Genomic DNA, 17,025 nt, shown 5'->3' with positions numbered 1-17,025 from the left:
AATGTTTATTAATTTAAATTCCTCTGAGTTCATAAGTAACATGAATCCTCTAATGTGCATCTTTACAAGATAAACCCATAGATGAATGCCTTAGAATAGATTAACTAATTCAGCATTTACTTTGTGTTGCTGAGATTCTTTCTCCTCTCTCACTGAGATGTGTTTGCCTGGATGACAAGGAGAGGTGGAGTCCTCAGCAGCTGTTGAAACACAGCTTTATAAACCCTCAGCCAAAAACACCTTTACTGGAACAGAGTCCCGAAGGTGAGTCTTTTACCATTCTTTTTGTATACCCTGCTTGATATAAATTACTTTGAAAGTATATATAATCCTAAAACTGGAAGGGACTACATGACTGGTTTATTTTATCTGTTTTTTGCTGAGCTATATACTATATACATACTACTAAATCCATTCATTCGATGTGTCCTGTGTGTCTGGAATCGTTTTTGCCATCCTGGCTTTTCCAGTCTCTACTGATGGGATGACCACTGGTGTAGCCTCTTTTAGTGTTTATTAACTCTTGTCATGTTGCCCTTATTACCACGTGACTGGATTTCCCTGCTGCTACTTAAGTAGCATATTAAGGGATCTCAGTAGAGATTGGGATGGATTAGGAGACCTGGGTTTGGGTTCTGGCTCTGTCATCCAGTCATTTCTTTACTCTCTGTCTCAGTTACCTACACCTGCAAACTTGGTCTAATTATATATTTCTACCTACTTTAAAGAGGACAAGGTGAGGAAAATATTAGTCTTCCAAGTAAGAGGTATCTTTTCAAACTACTGGCTGGGGCCCCTTCTGCCAACGCTTGAATCATTGTTGTATATTGCAGCTCTTCCTGTATTTCTACTGCCTCATTTGCCTCTTGTCTTTTGTTTTATCTCAGATTTTGGAGGACAAGATTACATTGAGACTGTTATTCCTAGCAACCGGCTACCCAGTGCTGCATTCTTCAGTGAGACACAGAGACAGTATTCCCGCTATTTCAATGAGTTTGAAGAATTACAGCTTCTCGGCAAAGGAGCTTTTGGAGCTGTCATCAAGGTGTGCTACAGGGTGGTCCCGGGCCCTTTAAGAGCTCCTGCTCTATTCCATTTCTGCACTACGGGCTTGACTTCTATTTTGAGAGCGAAGAGGGAAGTGAATTCTATCATTTGAAGCTATGATTATCTTCACCTTCGTGGAGTTAAAGGCTTTATTTAAAGTTACACTGGACACATTAAGAACACATCATTCTTCTTCCCTGGGTTGATGCAGTGTTAATAATGTGAAAACCACATGATGGTAACAACCCAAGTGGAGTCAAGACCTTTACATGAAGAACATTTTTGTGTGCTTTGGTTTAGAAAGAAAATTATTCTCTTTTTCTCCCATTTGCTTTCAGGGTTGCTGTAGATAAAAGGGCTGTGAGGTTAGAACTAAGATGGAATTCCAACTGGGAAATGGCCCCAGGTGGTCTTGGTGGCTTTTATTTTCCATCTCCTACTGAGGTGGGAAATTAGTGATACATTATTAAGGTATGCTGTAGTGAGGTCTTCCCTTCTTTGGTCCAATCTGTTTGGGGGACTTTTATTATTACCTATCCCTTGGAAAGATTTCAGCTTTTTTTATATAATATAAGTATTTTGTTTGAATTTAGGAGACCCAGATTAATATAGTATTATTAAGTCCATATAAGATATATGTCATCTTACATGTAAGAAAGTAGGGCATAGGTCTATTTATGATTTTGCACTGTTATTAGGAAACATTACTAGTATTACGGTGGAAGGCTTTTTACATTAAAAAAAATAATTGAATTTTTTTTGTGGCTATCAGGGATAGAAAGACCATCTTAAGCCAATTTTCCAAAAGAATGTGATAGTATGGGAAATTTTCAACTTTCTTCTTGAAATTAGAGACATTACACTTAGGTGATTAAATAGATATACTGAGGACAGATATGCGGACCAGGTCATCATACTTACCTTTAAGAGGAGTGAATGATTAAAGTATACATTATCCCTCTAGCTCAACCTGTAGTTTTGTCTTTTACATATATATATATATATTATTGATTTTTTACAGAGAGGAAGGGAGAGGGATAGAGAGCTAGAAACATTGATGAGAGAGAAACATCGACCAGCTGCCTCCTGCACATCCCCCACTGGGGATGTGCCTGCAACCAATGTACATACCCTTGACGGAATAGAATCTGGGACCCTTCAAGTCCGCAGACCGATGCTCTATCCACCAAGCCAAACCGGTTTCGGCTCAACCTGTAGTTTTGATGAAGTCCTTTAACTTATTTACATTTTAGATTTTTGAAGGCTAACCACCAGCCCAGCCATTGTGGCTCAGTGGTTGAGCATTGACCTATGAACCTGGAGGTCACGGTTTGATTCCCAGTTGGGGCACATGCCTGGGTTGCAGGCTTGATCCCCAGTGTTGGGTGTGCAGGAGGCAACCATTCATTGATTCTCTCCCATTACTGATGTTTGTCTCTCTTTCTCTCCTTTCTCTTTCTCCCTTTCTCTCTACCTTCCTCTCTGAAATCAATAAAATATATTTTAAAAAACAAACATCCCTAACTAGTTTGGCTCAGTGGATAGTGTCAACCTACAGACTGAAGGGTTCCAAGTTTGATTCTGGTCAAAGGCATGTACCTTGTTGCAGGCTCAGTCCCTAGTAGGGGGAATGCAGGCAGCTGATCGATGTTTCTCTCTCATTGATGTTTCTAACTCTATCACTCTCCCTGCCTCTCCATAAAAATCAATAAAAATATTTTTTCAAAAGACAGCCGAAACCGGTTTGGCTCAGTGGATAGAGCGTCGGCTTGGGGACTGAAGGGTCCCGGGTTCGATTCCGGTCAAGGGCATGTACCTTGGTTGCGGGCACATCCCCAGTAGGGGGCGTGCAAGAGGCAGCTGATCGATGACTCTCATCAATGTTTCTAACTCGCTATCTCTCTCCCTTTCTCTCTGTACAAAATAAATAAAATATATGATATTTTAAAAAATATTTTTTTTCTTCAAAAAACAACCAACAAAAATACAAACTTCATTTCCTTATAAATACTTAAAAATTATTAGTAAGCTTATATAACTAAAACATTGTAGTAATTTAAACACCAAAGTTTTAATAGTAGTTTCTCTCTGTGAGAACCCCATAGACCTCAAAGCCCCCTCTGTCTCCCGGTTAGAGCAGGGCAGTCTGCTCAGTGGTCTGGCATTTCATTGGCAGTTGCACCCATTACTGTTCATGTACCTTTCCATTTGAATAAGTGAATTCCTAGGTGTTTCCAGTATAGCAAGTTCCACACTCCAGTGAGTCACAATATTTATATGATATGTACTGAGATAGGAGATTGAAAGACAATGCTAAGACTTTCCACTGTCCTCAGACCCAAATCTGTTTTACTTGAAAGCATCTGTTTATATACACACACACACAGTAATCTGAAACCTATGAACCAAACACTTGATATGCTGTATTGTTTTTTTGTAATCAACTAGTTCCTCCCTCTGTCCATTGTCAAGTTGTTGCTTTTCATTACCTCAGCTGACCCCGCAGGGTTAAGCCTAGAATATTCTGGTGAATGGGATTTTATAAAAAGTACTTCAGTCAACCCAACTGCACAGTAAAATTGCCCGGCATAAGGATGCCTGAGACTTGGCTTTGAAACTTGTACTTATATTTTGTTGCATTGCTAATGATTGTTCTAGTTTCAATACATATCAGTGGTAAATCTGCAGTCTTTCTAAAAAAATCAGTGGGCATTACTTGTCTTAATACCAACTGCTGCTACCTACTGAGCACCTTTCTCTATGCAGCCTTGATACAGGTGCTTTATCCACATGATTTCATTTAATCTTTTTTTTTTTTTCCAATCATCACCCAAGGATATGTTTCCATTGATTTCAGAGAGAGAAGAAGGGAGAGAAAGAGAAAAACATTGATGTAGAAAGGAATGTCAATAAGGTGCCTCCTGAATGTTCCCCGACTGGGGATTGAATCAGAAACCTAGGTATGTGCCCTGACCAGGAATTGAACCTGCAACCTTGTGGTGTATGGGACAGTGCTCCAACTGATTAAGCCACCTGGCCAGGACTTAATTTTTTTTAATGTTTTTTTTTTTGTTGTTGTTTTTTTTATTGATTTCTTAGAAAGAGAAGAAGGGAGAGGGATAAAGAGATACAAACATTAATGAGAGAAGAACATCATCAATTGGCTGCCTCCCCACACCTCTTACTGGGGATGGGCATGTGCCCTGACTGGGAGTGGAACCAGTGACCTCTTGGTTGCTGGGTGGATGCTCAACTGCTGAGCCACATAAGCCGGGCTCATTTAATCTTTATAGTCACCCTCTGAGGTAAAGAAAGTGGTATAGATATCATTTTATAGATGAGAAAATTACCAGTAAGTCTCAAGGAAATTAATTAGACTAAATTAACACAGCTTTATAAGTTGAGAATTAGAATTTTCATTTAGGTCTATTGAAATTTTTGGAGTGTAGTCTGGGTTTAGTAGACTTTAAAAGTAAAAAAAAAAAAAAAAAAATCAGAAAAACTAAAGTCATCTTCTGAAGCCTTACACTAACTTTAGAAAATAATTATTTTTAAAACAAGGTTAAGAAAGGAACAAGGTTTTACTTAGAAATTTAGATAGCAGGTAGCAGGTGTGCTATTAGAAAAGTTGTCTCTATAGTTATTGGTTAAAATGTTTTTGTTTTCCCCAGGGGTTCTTAGCAATTTAAATCCATCTGGTTTGGGGTGAGATGTCTTCTAAGTTTTTGGCTGTCAATACTTTTTCCAGCTTAGGAGTCCCAGACTGGAGCCGTGTTCACTCAGAACGCCAGGTTCTCCTTGGGCGGGCTTGGGTGAGGCTGCAGAGGCCAGTCTGCTTACGGTTCTGAGGGGCTGACGGTGCGGGCCCCGCTCCCGCCGCAGGTGCAGAACAAGCTGGACGGCTGCTGCTACGCCGTGAAGCGCATCCCCGTCAACCCGGCCAGCAAGCACTTCCGCAGGATCAAGGGCGAGGTGACGCTGCTGTCGCGCCTGCACCATGAGAACATCGTGCGCTACTACAACGCCTGGATCGAGAAACACGAGCGGCCAGCGGCCCCGAGCACTTCGCCCGAGGACTCGGGGCCCGAGGCCCGGGACGGCCCCGCGGCGGCGGCCCGGCCGGGGCTGGGCGGCAGCGACGCGGACGGCCCGGACGGCGTGGAGGCGGCCGCGCCGCCGCCCATCCTCACCAGCTCGGTGGAGTGGAGCACGTCGGCCGAGCGCTCCGCCGCGGGCCAGGGCTCCAGCAGCGACGAGGACGAGGAGGATGAGCTGGACGGTGTCTTCTCACAGTCCTTCCTGTAAGAGCGCGGCCAGGGCCCGGCTGCCTGCGGGCACGCCCGTTTTATACCCCAAGCCCATCGCTGGATGGAGAGGAGATTCCATTAGAAATCCAGTCCCGTTTACCATGTTAAAAATCAAAACAAAATATGAAACCCACTTTTACGGAGTAACCAAAGGCAATCCAAAGGATTTCTCTCCCCCCCCCCCCCCCCAATTATCTTCAAAAGATCTCTAAAACCCAAGCCTGGGAGAAAGGAAAAATAGAAATTTCTTCCAATACCTCATCTTAATATATTTAATACACTTCTTTAAAAGGTCATTCTTTTAGATAAGGGCTTCCAACTCTATGGAACATTGAAGAACTAATTTGGAGTCTTGATGCAATGCCAACCGAAGCTCCAGAAAAGGTTACCAAACCAATAAGATCCTAAACTCTAGTTTCTCATCTCAGACCCCAGTCATTTAATATCATGATGACTTTACTCTTTTGTGTCAAATTGGATACAGTTTATCATAGCTCTTGGCTATTAAATTTCTTTCAGGAAAATTATTCAGGCCAATTTTTATTTAAATTGAGTTCTGTGTTCCATCATATATTAGGGGAATATAAATCAGCATGTTATTGTGGACAGATTTATGCCTGAAGGGTCATGGTATGGTTTCCCTAGCTGCTTTGCTTTCTAATCATTAACAAGTTTTGATTTTCAAAATTATAATAGGGATTTTGGTTTCTTTAGTAGTTTTCTATTTTTCTTTTTAAGACCTGCTTCAGACTCTGAAAGTGATATCATCTTTGACAATGAAGATGAGAACAGTAAAAGCCAGAATCAGGTAGATTTATAAATAGAAATTATACCATTTTATTCATCATGGGGTGAGTATGTAAGAAAACTAATGTTTGATGTTATAAATATCAGGTGAAATAACCTTAATCTGATATGCAAATATAGAAACCTTCAAGTTAAAATAAATTATATGCTTCTCACATGTTTATTTACAGAACTTAATTTATCCACCTGATAAAATATGCCTGCTTTTATAAAAGAGAAGTAAATTGATACCCTGTATTTTTAAAAAGTAAAGCCTTTTCCTTGAGGATTTTGGGAAACTTTATATAGTTGGGAATGAGGATTGATTGTAAATTAATTGAATAACTAAACCACGTGTCAAACACAAGGCCCTCGGGCCAAATCCGTCCCGCCAGGCCTTGCAATGTGGCCCGCACCGCGCTGTCATCACTGCACTCTGCTGCGTTTCCATCACAATGACAGTTTATGACTGTTCAGTAAACCATTCGGCCCGCGATTTAGGCTGGATTTTAGATTTTGGCCCCTTCTCTGATTGAGTTCGACACCCCTAAACTAAACAGTCTAATTGTGGAGTTAAAATAGGTCTCTCTCCCACATCAATTAATCTTGATTCTTTATTTTCATTTTATACTGAGCCGTAACCTGTAACAGGTTATGAAATTAATTTTGAGAATTACAACCAGCATTATTTTATTCTTAATGCTCTAGAGAGGAGTATAGAATACCAAAATGTGTCATGATAATAAAGGTAAACTGTGTGGAATTTGTCTCTCATGGGTGTGTGCACTTGATGTGATATAAAATATATTTCTTTCTTTATATGGATCATGGTCATAAAAATCTGAAAAACACTATGCTAGGCATTAAACCCTACTCAATTATGTTTTTTCCCTCTGCCCAGGCCAGCAAAGCCCCTTGATGCTGGTACATGGAGGCCAGGATGAAGCTTTTTAACAACTAAGGCCATCCGTTGTTGATATAGAGAAGCATTCTGCACCTGGGGGTTCAATACAATGATTTTATAACCAGAAATGAAAATATAATCATTAGTAATTACAAGAGGCATTTATATTAGATAAAGCAAAATCTACATATAGATTCTGTTAGATAAGCATAAATTGATTTGAAGGAGATTTAAATGCATTCACCAGTATTTTTTAATAAGTACTTTTCCTTTTGATTAAAATCACTCTTAAAATCATCCTCTTGATTTAAATTTATGAATTGTAAATTAATCAGTAATAATAATATAAATACAGTAAACTGCTAAAGCAAACGTTCTTTGGTTTTAGCATTAGTTAATGCATTTAGTTATTATAATGTCACCAGATTTATGCGCCTGGCTTTGCTCCATTAAGGGCACGATCCCACAAGTGTTCTAATTAATGGGGAGAAGCCTCCAGGAGATTAACAATCTTCTGCAGATAATCCCCAGAGTATATAAATGATTCAAGAGGAACATGTGATTGTTTCCAGATCAGAATTATTTTTTCTTTGATAAAGGAAAATGTTGAAGAGTGCTTCCATGAAGAAAGTGTAAGTCAGAAATTGTCAAGGCCTCAGTCCCAAATGGCAGATTTTTCCCCCCTACATTAACTGAGGCCATTTTGAACTGGCATATTTGGTTAACAAATGCAAGCAATTTGGAGCAGAGTAAAGACACTCATGAAGAAAGAAAAAGGTCAAATGCTGCTGAGTGCTTTTTTTTATACCTGGGGGGGTGGGGGGTAGTTAATTCATCTATTAGAAGAAAAAATAATTTTTTAAAAAACAGGGACATGAGTTAGAAAATTAGCTGAAGGAGACAGCCAGACTGGCCATGTGGAAAGTAGTGGAGAGGATCAGTGTCTGTAAGTGGCACTGGAGGACTTGCCCTGCGGCAGTGTAGCCCAAAGGGCAGTGTGTCTGTGATCATATGATCCATTTAAATTGTTTTGGCTAAAGATGACTTTCTAATCTGTTTTCAAAGGAAGGCATTCAGTAAAACGGAAGCTTTAAAATATTAGTCTGTATGCATTCTGCTTTCCTTATCCAGACAAAGATATAATGGTAAGAAAGAACTGATTTGACATGGAGTTTTTCTGTAGATTGCACACCTTTAATACCGACTTGTTGTTGTTTTTTAATTTTCCCTATCATTTATGCTGTACAGTGACAGACCTGGAAACTATACAGGGGATTCAGATAATAACAACATTGTCTTTAGAATGTTGTAAGCAACTAAAAGATAGTGATTGTGTTCTGCCCGATGATCTTCCCTCTAGGAAAGGGATGGCCATGTATTTGGTGGGGGCAGGTACAAATGAGTTGATGTCGATGATGGCCTTGTTTAATGTTAGCCCCCACTTTGAGTTCTTGTGTGCTCCTCTTGGTTTAGGATGAAGGCTGCAATGGGAAGAATAGTTGCCATGAAAGTGAGTTATCGGTGACCACTGAAGCTGTGCATTACCTCTACATCCAGGTGAAGTCTGGCGTGCAGCGTGTTGACCAGTGATTGCTGGTAGATATGTCTCAGGAGACTAACCTTTGGTAGTGCCAGTGGGTCCTACTCTGCCCACGGTCTAGAGAGGATTGAAGCATGGAGGCCCTTTCCCCCGGCCTCACACTCATGCTTTCCTGTGCCACAGCAGGAGGCGGCATAGGGTGCTGCTATGGGCTCCGGACTCAGGCTGTGTAAGTCACATCTTGGATCTACCAGCCACTGCTGTGTGAGCTCAGGCAAGGTTCTTCAGCAGTCTGTGCCTCAGGTTCCTTATCTGTAAATTAAATAACAGCAATCTCTATGACTCATGAAGCATAAATGAAATAATGTATGTGAAGTAATTAGGACCATATTTGAGTTTCATAAGTGCTAGACTGTATGTAAGAAACTCCTTGGTCCAACAAGTTGAATCTGGCCCATTAAGGCCTCATGCACAAACATCCTTGCATGTGCAGAAGAAACACCAGTGTGGCTTTAGGCAAACTGGCTTGTCCTAGAACCTCTCGGGGATAAGAGCCACAGGCTAACCCGTTGCAATGAGGCATGACTAAAGGGAAGCCTGTTGGCTCTGGTCTGCCCCCATGCCTGAGGGGCGGCGTTCTGGACAGTGGTGAGTTCTGCCAGCAGAGAGACAGCCACAAACCAAAGAGGCAGACTTGCCTCTACCCCAAGTGAACAGGACCTGGATCATTACTAGTATATTCAGTCACATCTGCAAGTAGGCAGGTCTTCAGATATGAAGATAAGTTTGACAGTTTTCAGACAAGTTTAGTGTTTCAAAAGAGGCTAATTAGGTAGTTGCTTTCCTGGGATTGGAACTAGTTTTTGGTATTCCCTAACTGAAACATCTTTTTATCTTATGTATTTATTTTTAAAGGTTTTTTTTAAAGTGTTATTTGTTGATTTGAGTGCGAGAGAGAAGTAGGAGGAGAGAGAAACATTGATTTGTTGTTCCACTTATTTATATATTCATTGGTTGCTTCTTTTATGTACCCTGACCAGGAATTGAACCTGAAACCTTGGTGTATCAGGACGATACTCTAACCAACTGAGCTATCCAGCCAGGGCTAACAGAAACATCTTTGAGCTACTACTCTCAAACTCTATAAAGCATTCGTCTCCCAAACAGCTAACTATTGAGTATCTACTACATGCTATTGCTCTGACAGTGCGTAGAAGAGATGCATCTGAGGTGTGGTAGGACTGTGGGTGGGAGTCAGAGGCCATATGAGGCCTGGAGAGTGAGTCACAATTTGTATATGGTTATTTGAATCGTGAGAGGATGTTCCTCTCTTTTAAAATGAGACGTTCCTTTCTTTAAAAACAGTAAAATCCTCCTTCACGAGAAATCTCAACTCTGGCACTGGTTTGAAACATATAGTCTAGTTTCATAAATCAAATGCTACATGTTGATATATCATTGTTTTCTGATACATCAATACATTTAAGGGATGAAATAGAGTCCTTTCTGGATTGTTTTTATATTTATAATGTTTTATTTTAGACTTGAAGGTCACCATCATTAATGTAATGTAAAATGAGAAAGGCTAATGATATCATTAGGATAATTAGCCCATCTTGAAATTTGGGGTTAGAAGTAATCTTGTAAAACAATAAATAAAAGTATACTTCTCAATTTTTATATTATTCGTGACAGGGATTTTAAACAAGATAATTTTTAAATGAACAGTAATATGAAAAATTGGTTATGGTAGGTTGCTAAGATTATGCATATTTCATCTCCAATTTTTTAATACTCTTGGTTTGTTTGTTTTTCAATAAAAAAAAAAATCAAGCCTTTCCCATAGCTATTTGAAACCTCTGGTGCATGTTTTAAAATGAAGGATTACATTCATTGCAGTTGTCCTCAATTGAAACTCTGTACAGTCAAACCCCTCCTGGTTTGTTCTTGTCCGTAGATGGAGTACTGTGAAAAGAGCACTTTACGTGACACCATCGACCAGGGACTGTATCAGGACACCAACAGGCTCTGGAGGCTTTTTCGAGAGATTCTGGATGGACTGGCTTACATCCATGAGAAAGTAAACTACAACATTTCATATCTGAAAACTTATCTTCATATAAAATTTAGGACTGAATAAAAAAATCAAATAATGTAAGATTGGAGAAAAACAGAAATAGAAAATTATGGTATATTGAAAATAAGCTATTTTTATAGGCACTAGAACAATGTGTCAAAAGATAAGAAAACAGTACAAAGTATCAAAGTTAAAAGAAAATATTGAAGGTTAGAACACGGATTAGCAAGCTATGGCTCACAGGTCAAATCCAATCCACATTATGTAAGACCTGGCCTATATAAGAATGGCTTTTACATTTTTAAGTGATTATTTAAAAATCAAAAGAATATTTCATGACACATGAAAATTCTATGAAATTCTAATTTCAGTGACCAAAAAGTGTTATTGGAACAGGGTCATGCTCATATAATGCGTATGGCCACTTTTATGTTACAAATGCAGAATTGAATAGTTATGACAGGTTCTGTGGCCCATAAAGTCTAAAATACTTACTTTCTGGTCCTTTACAGAAAAACTTGGTCAACCTCCTGGTTAGGAAATACATGAACATGCCTAGAATATGAGGATGACTCCTAGAGTGGTTTAGAAAACAGTGAGAATGTGATTAATGCAGGCCAAGTTATCTGATTCTGACTTGGTGTCACCCTTCCTAGGAATATGGAGGAACCAGAAAGTCATCTAGCAAGGACAGAGATGGGTCTTGTTGAGTTACATGGTTTGCCACATGTATAAAATCCTATATAATAAAACCCTAATATGCAAATCAACTGGACAGGAACGACTGGTTGCTATGACATGCACTAACCACCAGGGGGCAGACGCTCAACACAGGAGCTGCTCACTGGTGGTCATTGCGCTCCCACAGGGGGAGTGCTGTTCAACCAGAAGCCCTGAGCTGGGCTCATGGCTGGTGAGTGTGGTGGTGGTGGCGGCAGTGTTAAGGACCCCTCGGGAGGATGTCCACCTGCTGGCTTAGGCCCACTTCCCGAGAGGGCCCAGGCCTGGCTGAGGGACTCCCCCCGCCCAGTGCTAGAAATTTTCATTACAATGTAAGTGCTAATGGGCCTAGCTTCAGGATGAAGCACTCTTACTTTTTAAAAATTGGAATTGTCTAATGCATTAGCTGGTGAAAATTTGTTTTCTCCTTTGCATCAGTTTCTTTAACCTCGAAATATTTATACTGTACCATTTTTCTATGAAAAGCCAGAACTGTAATTGACACATGTCTAGTTTATAAATGGTTTGATAGAAACAGAATTTGCAAGGCGGAAATAAAAACGAGTTCTAGTGAAGGTCACTAGAACTCTATTACTGTGATATCATCCTGGGTCCTACAACCGTGCCCCTGAGCTCTCTTCTCTCCATCTAATTTGCTCCATATCTGCTTATCATTTGTTGGCTAGCTAACATGGTGCCACACCTAGAAATACAGGCAGACAAGGACTTCTTAGGGTTTTTTGAGGGAGCCCAAATGTACCTTCATGTAAGGTAAAAGGGATCACACAATGTGTTTTTATTTATTACATTTAATTATCTCCTATATTACAGTACCTGGAACAATACGCATTATGAGTATGCCATTAGGGAGCGGAGCATGGTCATGTAACAAGTGTTCACTGAGCACATTCCGTGTGTGCTGGGGATTCAAAGTTTAAGTGTTAGCATTACCGTGGAAGACCTCATGAAGATGTTTTGGCACTTGTAAATGTTGGTACAATTCAGCTGAGTGAAGGAAGGCAAGCGTTTCCCAGGCAGGGGAGCTAGGAAACAGGTTAAACTTGGTTGCTTTGCTCTCTCCCATCAGGGAATGATCCACCGGGATTTGAAGCCTGTCAACATTTTTTTGGATTCCGACGATCACGTAAAAATAGGTGATTTTGGTTTGGCGACAGACCATCTACCCTTTGCTGTGAGTATTTTTAAAATTAGACTGTGCCTGAAAAGGGCCTACATGCTTTGATAATAATGAAAGTGTCAGAAGACAGGATAGTAATGAAATCAGTGAACTGTGCTGTGTAAGTCCTAGGAAGCGACACGAGTCTGAAGGGGTAAGATGCAAGTAACCTTTTATGCTTTGAAATCGTGAATGCATTTTAGTGAGAAGCTTCCACTTTAGGGACATAATTATGTCAATATTTAGGCGTATAATACTTTATGAAATAATTTGTGTTTTGATCTACCCCACCAGGCACTGGGCTAGGTGCTTTGCACTTGAGCGGCTTTTAGTTACTTTAAGGAAATAAGGCTCAAAAAGCATAAAACATCACTCCTAGACAACATACAATCTACAGGTGTCTGTTCTTCACAGCATTATTAGAGTAGTTGTCTAATATACAAAGGTAAAATAATGTGAAGTGAGCAAAATAGAGATATAAATGGAGAAAATTTGCATATGGTTATGAGGATCAAGAAAAACTATATAAAAAAAACAAAAAACAGCATTGCAAATGTGCCTTAAAGGATGGGTGTGAGTCCAGCAGGCCAAGCTTGAGGGGAAGGCATAGTGACATCAGGAGAGGGGATTCCAGCAAAAATAGCATCAGCAGAGGCCCTCGGGTGAGCAGACATGATTGAGTGAAGGCCAGCATGTTGTTGGGTGAGAGGATGCTGTGAGGTTGGAAGTCCTGTAGGTGGCAGACCTTGAGTGCCAGAGGGAGAGTTTTACTTGACATTGGAAGCCCAAGTTGTTAAGTTCCAAAATAGTATGCCATAGGTAAATGCCGTTAATTCTAAGGGTGGTCAGGAAAAATAAAATAGGATTTGGATTAATGGTAAATAATCCATTTGGATAAATGGTAAATAGAGGCTGAATTAGAAGGAAAGGTTAGAAGGAGCAGAGAGGGAGGAGATGGAAGGGGGTAAGAATGTGGTCCTGACCAGTACAGGGTATTCAGAAGAACGCTAAGACCAAGGAAGGGCTAAATGATGGGGATCTTGGTCCCCAAACTAAAGAATTTAACTTGCTTTCTGGAAAGCTTATATAGTGAGATAGATAAGAGCACAGCTGGACTAGAATTCTGTCTCTACTCTTTGTGTTGTGACATTGGGCGATTGATTAACCTCTCAACTCAAAAGGTACCTAATTTGCAAAAGGTGCCTAATACTAGTACCTACTTCAGAGAGCTGTCAGCAGGATAAAATAAGACGACAGGAAAGCTGTGGTCAGTGCCCGGCACTGAAAATGCTACAGCTGCCAGCATTGGTGATGGTGCTTGTGATAGCGGCCTGTGGAGTGATGTCAGCAAAGTAGTGATTTAGGGTAATACGTGAGTCAGCACTGTCACAGATACAGTGGGAGAAGGTGAGGCTACTTAAGAAGTGTTTGCAGGGATAGTGGAAATTTGGTGGCCAGCCTCTAGAATAAAAATTGACCCAAATGGGAAAGTTAGACAGTGAGGTTGTGATGGTGGTTTTAATATATTCTTCCTCTTCCTAGTAAATAGGTTCTGTTTTGGCATTTGCTTCTATAAGCTTCAGGGGTTTCTGTCACAAAGAAAGAGTTCTATAGTGAATTGCCCTTCTTCTTGATCTTATTGCGTTTCTGGCAAGCTCTGCATTAGTGGGCTAAGTAAACAAAAAATTTTACAGCTCAAAAAAAAGCTTTATTACGATTATTCTGGTTTCTGTATGATATTTTTCATTCAGTCTTTAGAAATGGATAAGCCATTTGTTTGGTTTTAATCTGATACTTGGCTTATTTATACTTTTAGGCTGATGGCAAACAAGATGATGCAGCAGGAGATCACGTAATTAAATCAGACCCTTCAGGTAAATTCAGTTATTTTATTTATGTATTAAAGAGCACACCATAATCTGGCCAGTGTGGTTCAGCGGTTGAATGTCGACCTATGAGCCAGGAGGACACGACTTGCTTCCCAGTCAGAGCACAAGAAACTTTTTTTTAATAAGAATTTGCCTTTTTTTAAGTCCTGTTATTGGAAACACTCCTCTCGCCTTCTTCCATGCAGGTCATTTGACTGGGATGGTTGGCACTGCTCTGTATGTAAGCCCAGAAGTCCAAGGAAGCACCAAATCTGCGTACAACCAGGTAAAGGGAAAGCTTTTGGGAGAGAAGGAAAGGTCTCATTCAAGAGTGAGACAATAGCAAAAGCATCAAGGTCATGGCATTTGGGGTTTAGTTTCCAGCTGAGATAGTCAGGAACATTTTATATATACCCACATGTATACTGAGTGACTACACTACACGGGACACGTGTTGCCAAGGACAGTAACTGATGCTGACACAGTTGCTGCTGAGATATTTGAGTCCCTCCATCCATTCAAAGATCTGGCCCAGGCCCAGGAACACAAAGGATAAGGCAGTCGAGCAATAGGACAAATACCTTATTCCAGCCCTCAAGGAGCTTATCCAATAAAGGCTAAGAAGAAAAGGAGTCCAGTGACCAGAGAACACTAGGGACATCGTCTTTAGATTAAACCAGAGAAAGCTTTTCCAAGAAGTTGGCTGTTAGGATAAAGGAAAAGGGAAAAGCTGTGCAGAGTTGGAGGTTGGAGCATGTTTCTCATGCTACCGCCGCTTCACCCCCTTTTCCTCCCAGGGATGAAGCGGCAGTAGCATGCATAAAGAGAAGACGGGGTAAGAGCTAGTTTGGCACATTTAAGGCAAAGAGAAGGGCTGTGTAGCTGCAGTGCGGCGAGCAATGGGGGGAGAGGCATGAAGTGAAGCCGGAAAGGAAGGCAGGGGTCCGATCATGCAGGGCTAGCTCGGCCATGAAAAGGACCTGGCACAGGGAGCTGCTGAAGGATCTCAAGCGAGAGGTCACTCCAGCTACGGCTGGAGGCTTTGCAGAAGTCCAAGGTGGAGCAGGTGGTAGCTGGAACCAGAGTGGTACCAAGTGAGGCGGGGAGAAGCATGCTGATATAAGATAATTTGGGGGGAATTAACAGGTTTTCCTCATGGAGTAGATTTGGGTGAAGGAAAGGAAGGAAATGGGGCACTGCTCAGGTTTCTTCCTGGATCAGGGAGGGTGGAGAGGTGGCGGGGAGAGATGAATGGTAGGAGGAGACCTGAGGAAAGACATGGAGGAGAAGAAGGCAGGAAAATTCCATTTGAGACATGTTAAGTTTGAAATGCCTCACGAGAAATCCACTTGGAGATGTCCAGTAGGTTGTGAGAGGTTCAACACTTAAGACTCTGAGAAAGGTCAGAGTCAGAGGTATAAATGTGAGAGTCATCAGCACCCAGATGGGATTTAAAACTGAGATTAGGTGAGATCACTTAAAGCAAGAGTGCAGAGCTAAATTTTAAAAATATATTCGGCAGGCAATTCACATCAAAACACAAGCCTGGGTTTGGGCTCTGACAGGGAGCACTTGGCAGTGACAGAAAGTTGAGACAGGCCTCCGCGTACCCATCGAGAGTGAGGGTGGGGGGAGATTGACGTGGGTGTGGGCGGGACTTCCTGTGCCACCTTTCCGAATGCCATGTAGAACAGTGTGAGTAAATCCTTAAAAGCACTCTGCTCTTTGGCCCAGAAGTTCCACCTTTTGAAATGTACCAAAAAGAAACAACCATGGACATTCCAAAAAGATTGATGCAAAAGGGATTCTCCATAGTATTATTTATAACAGTGAAAAATGACAAGCGTGTTTAAAACTAGGGGACTGGTTAAATAAATGATGGGACTTCCACATAATTGACTACTGTATGTCATTAAGGTCATATTTTAGAAGCTTGTTTTAGAAAAATGATATATATTTAAAAATATTCTCACTAAATTAAGGGAATAAAAGTTACAAGAATAGCATGGCTCTCGTGTCATAGTGTGTACATGTGTACATTCTAAAAAGCACAAAGTGGGCATGTCTTAGACATCAGTAGTAACTGGTGACGTTGTGAGCGCATGATTTTGATCTTAGTGCTTTTCTAAATAGTCCACATTTTCTACAGCCAACACGTATAGGAAATGCCACAATGAAGGTTTGTTTTTAAAACTTCAGAGGTCACAGGTGATAATTGGAGAGGCTCTCCTACTGAACATTGACTCCAAATCCATTCAGGAGTTTTTCTGGAAAGTGCCTCCCGTGCCTGTGCGATGGCCGTGAGCGGGCTCCCTCGGCCGGCCGGCTGGCAGTGCTGGCTGCCTGTGGCACACGCCCTGGCTCCCCCGGCAGCTCCCTCTCGGCATTCTGCACTGACTTCACCTGTTTCCTCTTTGCTTGTGCTTCTATATTTTGTTAGGATTTGTCTCATGATCTTTCTGTTGTACAATTTCTCTGCCTTGTTGGTATGGCTTTGCAATCAATAGCTGATCTTTGTTATTAACTACAGATTTTGGCCCGTGTTTCACTTTTGAGATTAGTAAAGATGCAGGGGAAATTCTTGAGACAAATCTTAGTT

The 17,025-nt window shown here is 40.9% G+C and overlaps 1 protein-coding gene across 2 annotated transcripts in view; it reads left to right on the top strand.

The window, feature by feature from the left end:
• The window catches only part of EIF2AK4 (eukaryotic translation initiation factor 2 alpha kinase 4), a 100,687-nt gene that overhangs the window by 36,632 nt on the left and 47,030 nt on the right, over positions 1-17,025 (top strand). Inside the window, exons 10-18 of one of the 2 annotated variants that reach the window (XM_036446340.2) lie at positions 158-264; positions 888-1,045; positions 4,930-5,348; positions 6,093-6,162; positions 8,518-8,601; positions 10,542-10,664; positions 12,469-12,573; positions 14,375-14,432; positions 14,633-14,712. In XM_036446340.2, coding sequence (XP_036302233.1) covers positions 158-264; positions 888-1,045; positions 4,930-5,348; positions 6,093-6,162; positions 8,518-8,601; positions 10,542-10,664; positions 12,469-12,573; positions 14,375-14,432; positions 14,633-14,712 — 1,204 coding nt within the window. The remainder of the gene's footprint in view (positions 1-157; positions 265-887; positions 1,046-4,929; positions 5,349-6,092; positions 6,163-8,517; positions 8,602-10,541; positions 10,665-12,468; positions 12,574-14,374; positions 14,433-14,632; positions 14,713-17,025) is intronic. The other variant, XM_036446366.2, reaches the window with a different exon arrangement.

The sequence above is a fragment of the Pipistrellus kuhlii genome, unplaced genomic scaffold (assembly GCF_014108245.1).
Source record: "Pipistrellus kuhlii isolate mPipKuh1 unplaced genomic scaffold, mPipKuh1.p scaffold_m20_p_1, whole genome shotgun sequence".
Lineage (NCBI taxonomy): Eukaryota > Metazoa > Chordata > Mammalia > Chiroptera > Vespertilionidae > Pipistrellus > Pipistrellus kuhlii.
Note: the sequence above shows the minus strand (reverse complement) of the source record. Positions and strands in the feature narration are given on the sequence as shown.